The 13,982-nt window shown below is 42.0% G+C and overlaps 1 protein-coding gene across 3 annotated transcripts in view; it reads left to right on the forward strand.

The window, feature by feature from the left end:
• The window catches only part of NUP214 (nucleoporin 214), a 45,181-nt gene that overhangs the window by 20,874 nt on the left and 10,325 nt on the right, over window positions 1-13,982 (forward strand). For 2 of the 3 annotated variants that reach the window (XM_080402948.1, XM_080402950.1), the window contains exons 24-31: window positions 32-140; window positions 3,429-3,504; window positions 4,129-4,237; window positions 5,443-5,548; window positions 7,608-7,681; window positions 9,501-11,267; window positions 12,795-12,865; window positions 13,280-13,436. In XM_080402948.1, the coding sequence (XP_080259074.1) occupies window positions 32-140; window positions 3,429-3,504; window positions 4,129-4,237; window positions 5,443-5,548; window positions 7,608-7,681; window positions 9,501-11,267; window positions 12,795-12,865; window positions 13,280-13,436 (2,469 nt within the window). The remainder of the gene's footprint in view (window positions 1-31; window positions 141-3,428; window positions 3,505-4,128; window positions 4,238-5,442; window positions 5,549-7,607; window positions 7,682-9,500; window positions 11,268-12,794; window positions 12,866-13,279; window positions 13,437-13,982) is intronic. The other variant, XM_080402949.1, reaches the window with a different exon arrangement.

The raw sequence follows: 13,982 nt of genomic DNA on the forward strand, positions 1-13,982 counted from the left end.
TTTTTTTTTTTTCCTTTCTTTTTCTTTAAAGCTGTAAGCACCTCCTTGACTGAATCGACCCTGAAAAACGTTCCTCAGGTGGTGAATGTGCGAGAACTCAAGACTGGTGCATTGACTCCAGCTGTCTCCACAGTAATAGGGTGAGTGGGTGCTCCCCTTCTCTTTTTGGTAGCCTACGGTAGCGCTTGCAATAGGCTACATCTGCCGGTGGGGAGCAGTAGTAGTATTTTATATAGTCTGTGACTATGTGAGGCATTATTATTATATTGTGACTAAACTGGATGCATTTAGACAAGAGTATTGGGTTTGTGGAATGAAAGGAAGAAATATTTTCTTTCTAGGTCATTTGAGGACTTGCTAATGGCTTGCCCTGAACAAATAACAAGACCAGTATTAACCTCCTTCTCCATTAGTCTGTGAAATGCATTTTAGTGCATTCTCTCCTTTTGGGATCCAATGGTTTTACTGCTAATATGTGCTTTGGATTTGGTATCTCTCCAGTCGTACCTCTGTTCTGCCTCTTTCTGCGAGGGAAGTGCACCCCTTCTGTCGCTGAGTGTGGTCTGTGGCCTTAAGCTGTCCAGATGTTCCTTCTACTTCGTCATCCATTAGAGAGGAAAGCTCCTCTGGAGTTACGCCTCTTCTGTCTGTTCCCAGATTCACTCCCTGAGGGAGGGAGAACTGTGCTCTGGCTTTTCTGGAAACTTGTCTCAAGTTTGTTGACATCAGAATTTTGACTAAAGGGCAGGGTGTCAGTAGGGGCCGATCACTTTGGAAAAATACAGAGCTTCAAGGCTGTCTTCCTTATGAGTAAATTATGAATGTTGTAGTCTAGTATTTAACGTTAAATTTATTAAGATTTCTCGCGAGTTAGCTGTAACACTTGGCTTTCCTGCTTTGCCTGCTACAGACAACACCCAGCTCAGCTCATTCCAGAGATTTCTGTCTTATCTCCAGGCTCTGTCACCAGCCACAGAACTAGTCCTTTTCCCTGTCATAGTAACGACCTTGAAACTGTCTTTGCTTGAAGTTCCTTCTGTTGCTTAAGACCAAGATAATGCATGGCTGCTTCTGGGCTGGGCAGGGAAGGGTGTTACTGAAAAGTCTGAGCAAAGTTGGGCTTATGCATAAAGTAGGATAAACTCACCACATGTCTCCAATATAAGTCCACATGGAGTTGCAAATGCTTTATCCATGTAACTGTAGGGTCTGTGTACAGCTCGTGGAACAGCTTCTGTTGTTGCATTATTTCTGGCACTGTCAAAGAAAAAAAGATTAAATTGATGCAGCTTTTCAACAAGGGAAGAGAGTCTTACAGTAGTGGTACTCAGCTGCTAACATTGACATTTACTTCACGGTTTCTTCTGCGTTTTAACTGGGAAACAGTTTGGGGGGGAGGGTATTTTTTATTTTCTCCTAAAAGTGATTAACTGAGGGGGGGTAGAGCAATGCTACCATCTTTTGAAAGTAAAATTTGCAAATAGCTTTACTTGGGAAATTTTACTAAAAGCAGCCTCTACCCTTTGTTTCATCAAAACTATGATGAAGAAAGTAAAGAGTACTCACTGTACGTAGGCAAGGACATGAGCAAGCAATACATACCTGAGACTGGTTTTCACTTGAACTTTAGTTAAAGACCTGTCTTACTTTTGAGTAATTTTAGGCTGGCTGTATTGATTGATCTCTCTAATTTATAGAGCACCAGCTAGCTTGATATCTTGAAGGCTTTTTACAGTCTTATTTTATAGCTGACCTCATAAAAATGTACTCTTAAAAATTCTACCCAAATGAACCATGCCCACCAGTCAGATGCAGCATTAAAACAAAGAGCGCTCACCCAGTAAAGTTAATTCATCAGTTTTTGCTACTTCAGATATCCTGGCTGTCTTTTGCTGCCACAGCACACTCTTCGGGTTGTTAAGCAGTAATGATTTTTCAGTTGTTATCAGTTGTTCAATGGCCTGTGTCTAGGTGTGTTGGTGGTCCCAGTCCAGTTACAGTTTTCAGTGCAAACCTCTCCTCTTTCTGCAACTGAAGTCAAACCCAGCATTTTCATAGCCTTGCCAGAAATGCTGCGGGTCAAGTAATCCTAAGACTTTCCTGGGGAAAAGGTCCCACCCTATCATGAATTTCACAGACCTTCTGTTGTTTTCTGCTTTGTTCAGGGTTAGTATGAACTTGAAATTGACAGCTGCATGGTCTCTTTCCAGGGCTAATCTTGAAGTTTTCTTTGTTTGCTTTTCTTTTGCTTTGGGCAGAGGGCAGATCCAGGCTGTGCAACATAAAGGGAGAGTGTGCTCATTGCTGGAAGGAAGGACTTGCTGGTAATGCAGAGCTGGTTAAGGCACAAACCCCTATCCAAGACTAATGGGCTATGCAAAATTACTGTTTCATTCTTGTGTCCCCTTTGGAATATAGCAGGAAATTTCTGTGAGTTGGCCTGTAGCTGACCAAACCACTTGTGCTATTTGGGAGTCTTCGTGCTTTAGGAAATACACAGCTTTTGATGCCCAGATTCATTTACTGTCTGGGATTTGCAGCTTCAGCCCTTTCTAGAGTATAGAATTTGCTTATTGCCTTAGGGAACACCTGGCCTGAGTCAAGATGGAAAGAGCCTGCTAGGGTAAGAGAAAGCTGGCCTTTGCCACCATGAGAATGCAATCAGTGTTGAATTTAAGCTTCTGAAAACTTTTGTATTGGCTCTTTAAGCTGCTGGATATGGTGAGCCACAGACTTGGGAAAATGCTAAAACTGGATGACCATTCCCAAGTTATGGTGATTTGGTGTCTTAGTGGCCCACAGCATGTAGGTAGGATGCTTCAAACCTAAAGTAGCTGCTGTTCTGCAGCAGTTGTCTGTGGGCTCTGATGTACGATTTATTTCATGGTCAAAATTCCCAAACATTTAATGTAGAATATGGTTAACTTTATCATGGTTCTTGTCATGACTTCGTTAATGCTTATACCACGCTGCAAAGACATGAAGCACTTCCCCCCCTCCCACCCCCAGCTTTGTTTCCTTGCTCAGCATTTCTGAGTTGCATGTACTTGACTGGGCTCCACGCTATAAAGGAAGCTTCTTAAATTTGTTATCCACTAGGCATAAAATTGTAATCCCCTTACCTGCTGATTTTTCATCAACTCCCTGTAAAATAGAAAGGCCTGACTCTCTTCAGAGACAAAAATGTGTGAAGAAGGCTTGATCGTTTAAGTCTAGAGCTTTAAACGCATTGGCAGACTTCCTTTGTTAAATGTGGCTGATTCATTTAAGAGGTTTATTCCCTAATCAGATTTGTTCGTTTGGAGTTGTGCGTGCAACCTTTAAAAGTGGCAGTTGTTCAAGACTTCGGGAAGCTGTGGTTTTTGAGAGGTGAGGAAGTCCTTTTTTAGACTAGCCATTCATTTAACGTTTTAATTTTTCTTTTTAAGGTCATCTGTACCTCACTCTGCAGCCCAGGCAGTCCACCAAGTTCTGGCAACTGTTGCTACAAATCAAGCTAAACAGGTATCTTGATATAGAACCCTTTCCCTGTGGAATACTGTACTGGGGCATGCTCAGCACAGTTTGAGGGTTTAGTTGTCATCTAAAAATCTCCTTGTGCAAGCCATTTATTTATCTGTGACCTCGACAGTGTGATGCTAGGTGTATCTTTGTTATGTCTTGCCTTCTCTCTCTTTTGAAGGCTTGCAAGACTGTGGTGATTAGAAGCTGTATTAGGTAGTTATATGAAAATTTCACACACAGAAAAAAAGCACTAGGCAATCAAGGGAGAGTTTCCCTATCCTATTATTCTACTGAAAACATTTGTTACTGGTTGACGAGCTGCTAGGTTTAATGTCCACACATCAAAAAACCACACGGAAGTCTTTGTCCCCTGGAATCATTGAGCTATTGCCCATGGAGGCTCACTAGCCTCTGCAAGAGACTTGTTGGAAAAGTTGAGTATTGACTCTATTTAAGTGTCAAGACATAACGGAACCCAAGATTGAAGGGCACTTAAAATTGCTTCAACCACCTTCCTCTAGTTTGTTCTTAAGTCACAGCACGACTCCCAATACCAGACCAAAGTCAGAAGGACCTTTGTAAATGGACAGACTGCACTGACCTGAAGTGGTATTGTGTTTTTAGACACCTCTAACAAGTTCGCTTAAGGGACAGACTCCACCTTCCTCTGTGTCTGCACCCTGTCCTATGGCATCTACAGCTGGTCCAGCATCATCTGGCAGCAAAATCTCTGGTAAGTTGGTCTTTAGTGGAGATGGAAATAAGGTCTGGATGTCTTGCCATCTGTTAGGGTGTGCAATCCAGAGAATGAAGACCCTGAGGAAAAAAGATTTTCCTCCACTGAGAGGCTGCTGTACCAATCTTGAGGGAGAAAATTTGAAAAAACAAGATACAGAAGAGCAGGAGAGTGGTTTTATATACCGCTCTGTTTTCTTTCTGTTCCCGCATCTAAAATTCAACGATACACTTCCTTGCTCAGAGTGGACTCAGAATGCGTAACCTACCGTATCAAGAAATGTTGAAAGCACATCTACCAAAGGTTGCAGTGGTTTGACAGCAAATCAAAAGCAGCCATCTTTGCTGTTTTGGTTTTTAAACGTGAAAATCAAGCTGTTTCCAAACATTTTAAACATGCTAGTTTGATTTTTAAATATGCAGGACCATAGGAGTACCTGAGCTAGCTTGGAATGAACTAATTTGGGTACTGGGTCTGTTGAGCATTGAGCTCTGTGACCTACTTTGAAGCCAGTTCAGATACTGTGATCAGTCGCACACAGTTTAGAAACTTCTAAAGAAAGGAGTGCTCGGTTTACATCGTTCCATGCAAATGGAGGAAGAGGAAGCACTTAGGGAGGGAATGAATTGATTTTTAATGTGTATTAGATAATAATGCTTGCATTGGACACGGTTTTATAAGCCTCTTGCATAAATGTCTAAAATCCATCTCTGTTGGTCTTCTGACTCTAATCCATGGATGTAGGTTGCCTCTTAGCCAGGGGTAAGAAGCAGTAAAAATAGCTAGGAATCATATTTGACATGGCAAATGCTTCTTAAATTTTGGTTTATTGAAAATGTCAGCTCCTGAATTGGATAGCACTTCCTTTTTATTTGAAATGTGTTTTGATATGTTGACAAGAAATTTTTACCAAGGATTTATTGATTTTATTGCTTAATTTTTATTGTCAAGATGATGACGCCTATCTTTGCTCTGATCTATTATATGTTACTGCCTTAAATCTCTGAAATAATTCTTGTGTTCTCTGATGATGTAGCAAGAATGTTTCTCTGTACAAATGTCAGACCTGGTATAAGTGGCAAAAAAGCTTTGTTTCCAATTGATAAAATTGCAGACTGTGTGTGCAGACTGTTCCTTTTCTGAGGGTTGGATGATAGGGTGTTTTGTTCTTTTTTTGTAATGCTTGTTCTTGTAACTTACAGGACAAGGGCAAGTAAAAACAGTTACAGCTGTGACTTCTGCTACAGTGACATCAGTACAAGCAACGACTGCACAGCTTAACAAAGCGTTCTCGTTTTCTTCTGTGGGGTCTGTATGAACATTGAGATTTCCTTGTAGTTGACATTAAATATGAGCGTCAGCTGTTAGAGCAAGTGTTGCCTAAGTTACTACTAAGTTTAGCTAAGTTAATACTTAGCTAAATAAAAATGGCACCTGCAAATGTTAGGTTGGGAGGGCAGGGGTTTCACCAGAGTTCTTGGAAGACCACCTTGTTTGTGGAAGCCTACCTGAGTGAGGTCTGAAGGTCTGCCAGCATTTTACACAATACCATGTTGCTTTTGAGATTTTTTTTTTTTTTTTAAGTCTGTAACTAACAGAGAGTAAATAGTGACTGGCTTTCTTTTCAGGTTTATCTGTAGTGGACTATTAACAAATCATACACTGTGTATGCTGGTATTTCTCGTTGTCAGGTGATGATTTGAGATTAGAGCAATATGACTGTGGTTAAAGCACCCAGTCATGGTCTGATGCACTGGATTCACTGACTGTCTTTGTACATCACCACTTCTCATAGTCAGAGAAGAACACTTATGCTGTATCTTTTATGTTGGGGTTAAGGAAGAGGAAGAAGAGGCAGATCATAGCTGGCTTTAAACATTGTTCTTAGTGAACAAAGCTGCAGCAGGAAAATCATCCCTAGCAAGTTGTGCAGAGGCGTGTGAGAATGAACTTTGGCTTTGCGGCAGAAGAGGTTGAATGGTGGGAGCTTACGCCTCCAGGATAGGAGAAGGAGGAACCTGAACCTGGTCATATTAACACTTATCACCTCTGAAGAGAATGATGTTGGGTTTTCCAACTTGAGCCTACTTATACAGGTTTCAAATGCTTGCAGAGGTTTGAGAGACAGAAGTGCTGGAATTCCCAATTAGGACTTGAAATTTGTATCAACAGTCAAACTAGCTAAATTAATTACTTTAGTGAAACAGAACAAATTCCATGTTTTGGCTTGAAAAGTAGTCTGTTCATGGAGGTGACTAGAGAGTCCCCATGCCATCTGGTGATTTCTGTTACATAACAGTAATGCAAAGCAAGGTGCATATTATGAACACACAGTTATTCTGAAAACTCTCTTATGGAGTGCTTTTTCAGGGATAACATATTTCGTCGATCATCTCTTATGTTTGGGGAGAGGGATAACTCCTTAGAAATGATTATTTGAAATCCTGTATGTTTACCTATCTAATACTCAAGTTAATTTCTCTTTATGAAGTGGGTGACATTAAGTATTTCAGAACACGCATACTTTCAAAGGCTGGTTTCTTTGAGTTTTAACCATTTCTCTTCAAGTTTGTCTAGTGGATGTTACCCAGATGCTTTGCTGTGCTCTTCAAAGGGCTAAAATAGTTCTTTTGAGACATGGAAATTCAGATTCGAAAAGCAAACAAACCCTGCCTTTGTCCTGGGCTGCAGTGCCTCAGACTGTAAACCATATGCTAAATACAGTGCCATTGTCAGTGATGTCTTAGTTACACAGTCTGACTTCTGTATCAGCAGCTGGTCTTTGAGAATCAGAGAAAGCTTAAAAAGCCTCAGGGAATGAAGGTCTTTGGAGGACCCCAATGCTAATCATGAAAGATGACAGTATTTTTGCAAGATAGAATATTTTTTGTGTGAAATATTGTAGAAACTTCATTTCTGCCTTGCTATGAGTGATCTCCTTCTTGACAGGCAGTAGTACCTAGTTACTCCCTTTTGTACATGCACTGTTGCCATTGTGGGTTCAGCTCTTGCTAGTCTCCCAAAAGCTATCAGGGTATGGTGCATGGTGTTTAGCTGCCAAGCTGTATGGGGAAGAGATACACAGCAGAAAGGAAAGAATATGGGAGAATGAGGGTTGGTCAAAAGAATTTCAAACTGACTCTCTTTAACCCTCTAGAAACCTTGTCAGAGGGGAAACAAATGGAGCCAGCCTATGTGCATGCTTCTTTCTGCCTGTTTAGTTGTTGGAGAAACTTTTCTCCTGCGTGCCTGACTTTGTGCAGGTCTGCACTGGCAGTGTGTCTCAAAGTTGTGTTAATCACGGGATTGGAAGTTTTAAGATTTTGAGCTAAGTGTCATTCTTTCCCTTTCTCCTTTTTCCTCCTAGGTCTGGATTTACTTTTGGTGTTGTCACGTCGGCTGCTTCATCACCAACGCTGCCCAGCCTTGCTTCCTCACAAGGTTAGTTTGGAAGGGTGTGCAAACAACATCTCTTCCCTGCTAAAAGAACGCTTGCTTTTCCTAATTCCTGCGGTTCTTGTTTTACATTGCAGTTCTATTATTAAAATTGCAGTAGCTGCAGTAACATCACATACGTGTGCTAGATTATACCCTGTAATGCACAGAAATCTAGGCCACCTGCCTTTCAATTAAGAGTAAGCAAAATATTTGCTGCCAGGAACATCTAGGAGGTACTAGTTTATGAAAAGGGTAACATCTGTAGTCATTTTCTCTGCTGTCTTTTAATCTGTAGATTTAAAGTTGCCAAGGTTGTCTGGCGCAGAAAGCTGTCATTAAGTGGAATGAGCATTTAGTAATGGGAGGAAAACACTTGGGATAGTTTTGTGTTGCTTCTAAAATGGAGTTGACAACATGTAGGCTGCCTTTCCATTTCATAGGTAGACCATATTTGCCTGGCCCAGAAAAAGGGGAATAATAAATCTGCTTTATAATGTTGTTGAAGTTTTCCGCCTCTAATTTCAGTCTTGCAAAAGAGGTTTTATGGTCAAAAACTCACTTCCAATGTTATTGGTTGCTCTAATAAAAGATATCACCTCTTCTCCCAAATCTTGGCTTGCTTATATCCTTAGACCATCACAGCCACAGCAATGCTACTAGTACTCTGTTGACATTAAGCAGAGAGAACTAACTTGGCTTAAAATTTGAAGATTCAGTTAATGTAAAAGCTTAGGTAAATAACACTGATTAAAGGAGGAGTGGGAGGTGCAGGAGACACTTGTAAACCACAGCGTTGTGTGAGGGCAGTTACTTCACGCTGCTCCATGAAACAGTAGGAGAACTTTTGCCTCTGGCTGGTGATGGAAGAAGAACAGAAAGAATTTCTGTGCCTCAGGAGGAAACAAATGCTACATTATTTAGTGTCAGTTACTAATATACTTAAATACACTTAATATATTTATAGGGTAAAACACAAGGGTAATGCTAGCTGTGCTAAGAAGCCTTTGCTCTTTGTTGTTTGATCTCCATGCAGATTTCCCGTGCCTTGTCCAAATCAACTCATAGTCCAAACACCAATGCAATGTTTTCAAGTCAGAGTTTGTGCATGTTTGGTGCTTGAAAATGAAATGACAATACATCAAATAAAACTAGTCCAGTCTGCCTTACTGCTTCAACAGTTTCACACTGTTGGACAGCAGCATATCAAATAAGTGTAGCTCCTTTGGCAATTACATTTGAGAACTTTTCTGTAGTCTTTCAAAGCTGAAAACAGGCTGCATAGAAACTGGCTGGTGGTCTATAAATAGTTGAATTTGTAAAGAAAGATTTTATTCTGTAGGAGACTTTTCATGTGTCAGAAAGTATTTTTATGACCCAGACTGTTCTGAGACATTGGTTTAAATAGAGTTCTGTAGTGAATTTCAGGAATTGCTTAGCCGAGCCAAGTAAGAAGGGGTGAAAATGGTGTTAACAGCAAACGGTCTTAGTAACCAGGTCTTTTATGTTTTTATCAAACTGTTGAAGAAGAGATAGGAGCCAAAGGCTGAAATTATCTGTACTCAGAGAAGGATGGTTAAGTAGATGCTATGACACGAAAGTAACAGTTTTTGTCACTTCAACCCTGTCTGTAAAGATGTCACTACTGTCTTCTGAATGCACATGGAAGTGGCAGTTACCTGATGGTCAGAGACTTTATAGTTTTGAGGCAAGAACACTGTCTTAACAATCTCTGAAGCACTAAAGCTTGCTATTACTGTAAGAATGATAAATGAGCTTTGCATACCATAACTGAATTTGCAATTTCTGTCTCTGTCACTGACAGCCCCTGCTAAAGAGTCCACCCAGACTGATTCATTTTCACTTGCTGGCGGTCCCAAATTTGGAGTAGTCCCTGAGAGCTCCTTTGCTTTTGGGTCCCTCAAGCCAGCAAGTGCTCCAGGAGCCTTAGTAGGAAATAGCTCCTCAACAGATGGCACACAGTCAAACAAACCAGCTGCGACAACATCTTCTGCTCCCTCCACAGCCTCTGGCAAGTTGGATATCCCTCCATCTAAACCAGGAGATCACTTGTTTCAGAGCAATCTAGCTGGGGAAACTCTTGGGAGCTTCTCAGGACTACGGGTTGGTCAAGTAGATGATAACGCCAAGACCACCACAAAAGCACCACCTACCAGTGTTGCAGGAGCACAGTCAACTAAAGTATCTACAATACCGTCTGGATTCACTTTTGGCGCTCCCCTGTCATTAGGAAAAGCTGGAGAAGCTGCTTCAACGTCAGTCACATCAGCTGGCACAGCATCCCCGTCCACCAGCACTAGTGCTGCAGGCAGTCTCTTTGGCAATGTCCAGATAACCAACACAGGGTCTTCTGGGGTATTTAATCTTGGAGGCTCTAGTGGCAGCAAACCCACCTTTTCATTTGGTATTCAGCAAGCAAACAGTACGAGCACATCCACCTCTACCCCTTCTACTCTCTCAGCTTCAACATCCCTCTCGTTTGGAAGTTTCTTGAGTTCATCGCAAACTGCTGTCCCTTCTGCAACTTCTAATAAGAGTGCAGGGGATGCCAAATTACCGTCTGTGTCAGAAAAGCCATCTGAAAATGAAGCTGTAGCAGCTGGGTCTTCACCTCCAATGATGCAGTTGCCACAGCCACAGCTACAGCTTTCAGAATCCAGCAAAGAAGCGGCTTTACCCCAGGCCACAGCTGGGGATGCAGTCTCCATGGGCTCTGGCACCACCTCAGTAGCACCTCCCCCTGATGCCGTTGCTACTCCTGCCTCCACCAGTGATTTGAAGGCACCAGTGCCTCCTACTGTCTCTGCATCTGCACCACCAGATCAGAATGTCTCGGTGACAGCCTCTACAACAACCATTGCCTCTCCTGCAGAAGCCACAAGTGCATTGGCTGCTGCCTCTGATGTCGCTACGTGTGTTCAGAGTCCAGCTGTTGGTGCCTCTGTGTTTTCCCCCACTTCTGCAGGCTCCTCTGTGTTCTCTCAGCCTCCGAGTTCCAGCTCTTCTGGCTCGGCATTTAGCCAGCCTGCTGGTGATACAGCTGCCGCTCCTTCCACACCACCTGTTTTTGGACAGCTACCAGCAGGTACCACAGCATCCTCTCCATTTGGGCAACTCGCCACCAGTACCTTGTCCACTGCCACTGCTACAACACAGACTGCCAGCTCAGGTTTTGGTACTTCGGCTTTCGGTACCACCACTACTGGTGGCTTTGGTCAGCCAGCCTTTGGACAAGCACCGACCTTTGGGCAACCAGCAAGCAGTTCTTCAGGTGGTTTTACCTTTAGCCAGTCTGGGTTTGGGACAATGCCAGCCTTTGGCCAGCCAGCGGCTTCCACAGCAGCCTCGAGCAGTGGCAATGTTTTCGGAGCACCAGCTAGCACCAACAGTGCCAGCTCCTTTTCCTTTGGACAGCCATCTGCCAGCACCGGGGGTGGGTTGTTTGGACAAAGCAGCCCTCCAGCATTTGGGCAGAACACCGGCTTTGGGCAAGGGGGATCAGTCTTTGGTAGCACTGCTGCCGTTACCACTACAACATCATCTGCTGGGTTCAGCTTCTGCCAAGCTTCAGGTAAGAACAAACTGTAGAGAGCTGTGATATCCCAGCGGTGTTGCGTGGCTGAAGTACAGAGAGCAGTATGTCACTGGGAAAAAAAAAAAAAAATTATTTTTTAATGTCTATACCCCCCACCCAATGGCACTTGATGGTATTTGGGTTGGTGGGGTTTTAACTTTTTTTTTTCCAATTGGTAAGAATAGGAGCTGCAGTGTGTGTGAGGGGGAGGTTGATGCTGGAGACAAAAGAAGCTTTTGCTCTGCTTCACTTCAGCAGCAGCCTCTGAGTGTAGCTCTCAATCCAATCTTGCATTCATTTTATACTTAAGTCTACCTTGACTTAATTTGGAATTACATATTGTCCTGCCTGTTGCACAATAAGTGGGTTGGATTCAGCATAGTGAAAAAGATCTTAAATTAGTTTGTTGTTGTAAATTACTACACTGAGGTGGCAAGGCAGCTCTCAGACCGTAATCAAGGCAATGAACACAGATGCAGCACTTCCTTCTGGAAAACAGGCTGCGTTCTGTGCGTGCAACAGTGGATGTATAGCACTATATCATGGTCTGGGATGGCAAAAGAAATTCAAGGCCTCAGTGATGGGTGAGCAAGGAACTAATCCGTTAAATCTGCTTTTCCATTTGGAAACATCTCAAAATTAAATATAGCAGTAACATGGCCATCAGCTATGTGGCTACATAGTTCAATCGAGTAGTTGCACAGACCAAACCTTCTTTGTCAGTCTCCTTTTGTTCTCCACCTCGCTACAATATATTGTCAGGGTTTTTTCCAAAGTATTGTCTGTACAATCTTCGGGCAGCTCCCAGGGAAAAGTGAAAAGTACATAGTAATAATAGAGAACATGTATTTCCAAGGAAGAAAACCTAATTAGGCTCATTTAATTAAAAATGATGGCACTGTAGGCAAACTGCTTGCTCATTTTAACTACAGTAACAGAGAATAGTTATACTGGGGGAAGTGAACTCTGCTTGACAAAAGTGTTCCTAATTACAGAAATGCAAGTTTTATTACAAAATGCACATTTAAGTGAACTGGGAAATGGAATAGGGAGGAGTTGTTTTTTGGTTTTTTTTAAATCAGAACATTTCATTACCTACAAGAGGAATGTTTAGGTAGCAAAGCTCAGATCCTCCTTACATGTATAAGAGCAATGGGGATGCTATAGTGCTTGTGCAGGACTTGCATCATTGCTATAGCGATATTAACAGAAATCCAGTTCTCTTATATTGTTAGCAACAACCCCAAAAGTGAAAAGGCCTTTTGTTTTCTGTTTGCTTTTAAGTTGGCCAAAGAGAAAAAGGAGAATTGACTTTCAGATAAACTTTCAATGGAATTTATTATTTGAGTGTTGGCACATACTTTAAATTTGTCCAACCCAGATACATTTGGGAACATCCCTTGTACCCCATGTATGTTTTGACATGGGAGACCTGTCCTTTCCCTGTTCTGGACTCATGTCATCTCCCTGAATTGCCTTATACCCTAGTAATAGTTCTAGTGACTTATTTTCTTTTCTTTGCAGGTTTTGGTTCTAGTAACACAGGTTCTGTGTTTGGGCAAGCAGCTAATACTGGAGGCACTGTCTTTGGCCAGGTGAGTATTCATTGCTTACATATAAACAAGGGACTGTTATGTATAGTGGACTTGTTCAGGGTTCCTACTTATTTCTGATACGTTAACAAACGAAACAAAAAAAGATACAAGGGTATGGAGAGACAAACACTTTATCCCATGCAAGACAGAGATGCAGTAAGGCACCTGCCTTTATTCCGTGCTAACTGGGAAGTGGACAGTGCAGGGCAAGCTTCAAAGGCATTATTCTGTACCATAGACAAGATTTAAACTAGACTTAAATAAGATTTCATTGCATTGGAAGGTAATTGCTTGCTAGTTCATCAGCCCCTTCGTACACCCAGAGGAACAGGCCAGACAGAAGAATCAGCCTTGGGGGCATGCACTGCTCTGACTTTGCTTAAATCCTGTTTTTTTGTCCTTTTTGTGTTTTAGCAGCCATCTTCCTCCAGTGGAGGCTTGTTTGGATCTGGAAGTGGTGGGAGAGGTGGAGGCTTCTTCAGTGGTTTGGGAGGAAAGCCAAGTCAGGATGCAGCCAATAAGAACCCCTTCAGTTCCTCCAGTGGAGGATTTGGATCTGCAGGTTCCCAGAGTAAGTGAACAAAACAAGAATACAAAATGTGCTGTGATTTCCATCTGCTTTTTTGATCCCATCTGCTTTTCTGCTGTTAGTAGAGTAAGTTCTGTGTTCACATGAAAGGCTTCTAGGGGGTAATAGAGACAGAGAGTACACATGATGTGTAATCTGGAATTCTTCTTCTAAGTGTATGGAAAACAAGTAGCGAAGCCACTGAAACAAGCAAGCGGATGCAAGAAGTGTGAAGAATATATTCGGCAGGAAATTCTTGGCCAAATGCTTCTTTAAAATTCTTTAAAATGAACTTTTGTTACTGAATTTTTGCTTCCAACTTAGTTAAAGTTAGAAAGCTTTTATTATTTTTCATCTGCCTTAACACTATAAAAATTAAAAATCGTGTGCTCAAGAGTAACCAAGTAAAGTATGTGATGGATAGCAGTTTCCTCAGCTTTGTCCTAAAAATGGCTGACTTTATGCAGCACATGCAAGATACTTCATCAAAATTTGGTATAATACATGGATAAGCTCTCAGTCATTTGTGACTAGGAGAAGGTGTGAATT

This window comes from Falco punctatus, assembly GCF_963210335.1.
Source record: "Falco punctatus genome assembly, chromosome: 9".
NCBI classification, from domain to species: Eukaryota; Metazoa; Chordata; class Aves; order Falconiformes; family Falconidae; genus Falco; species Falco punctatus.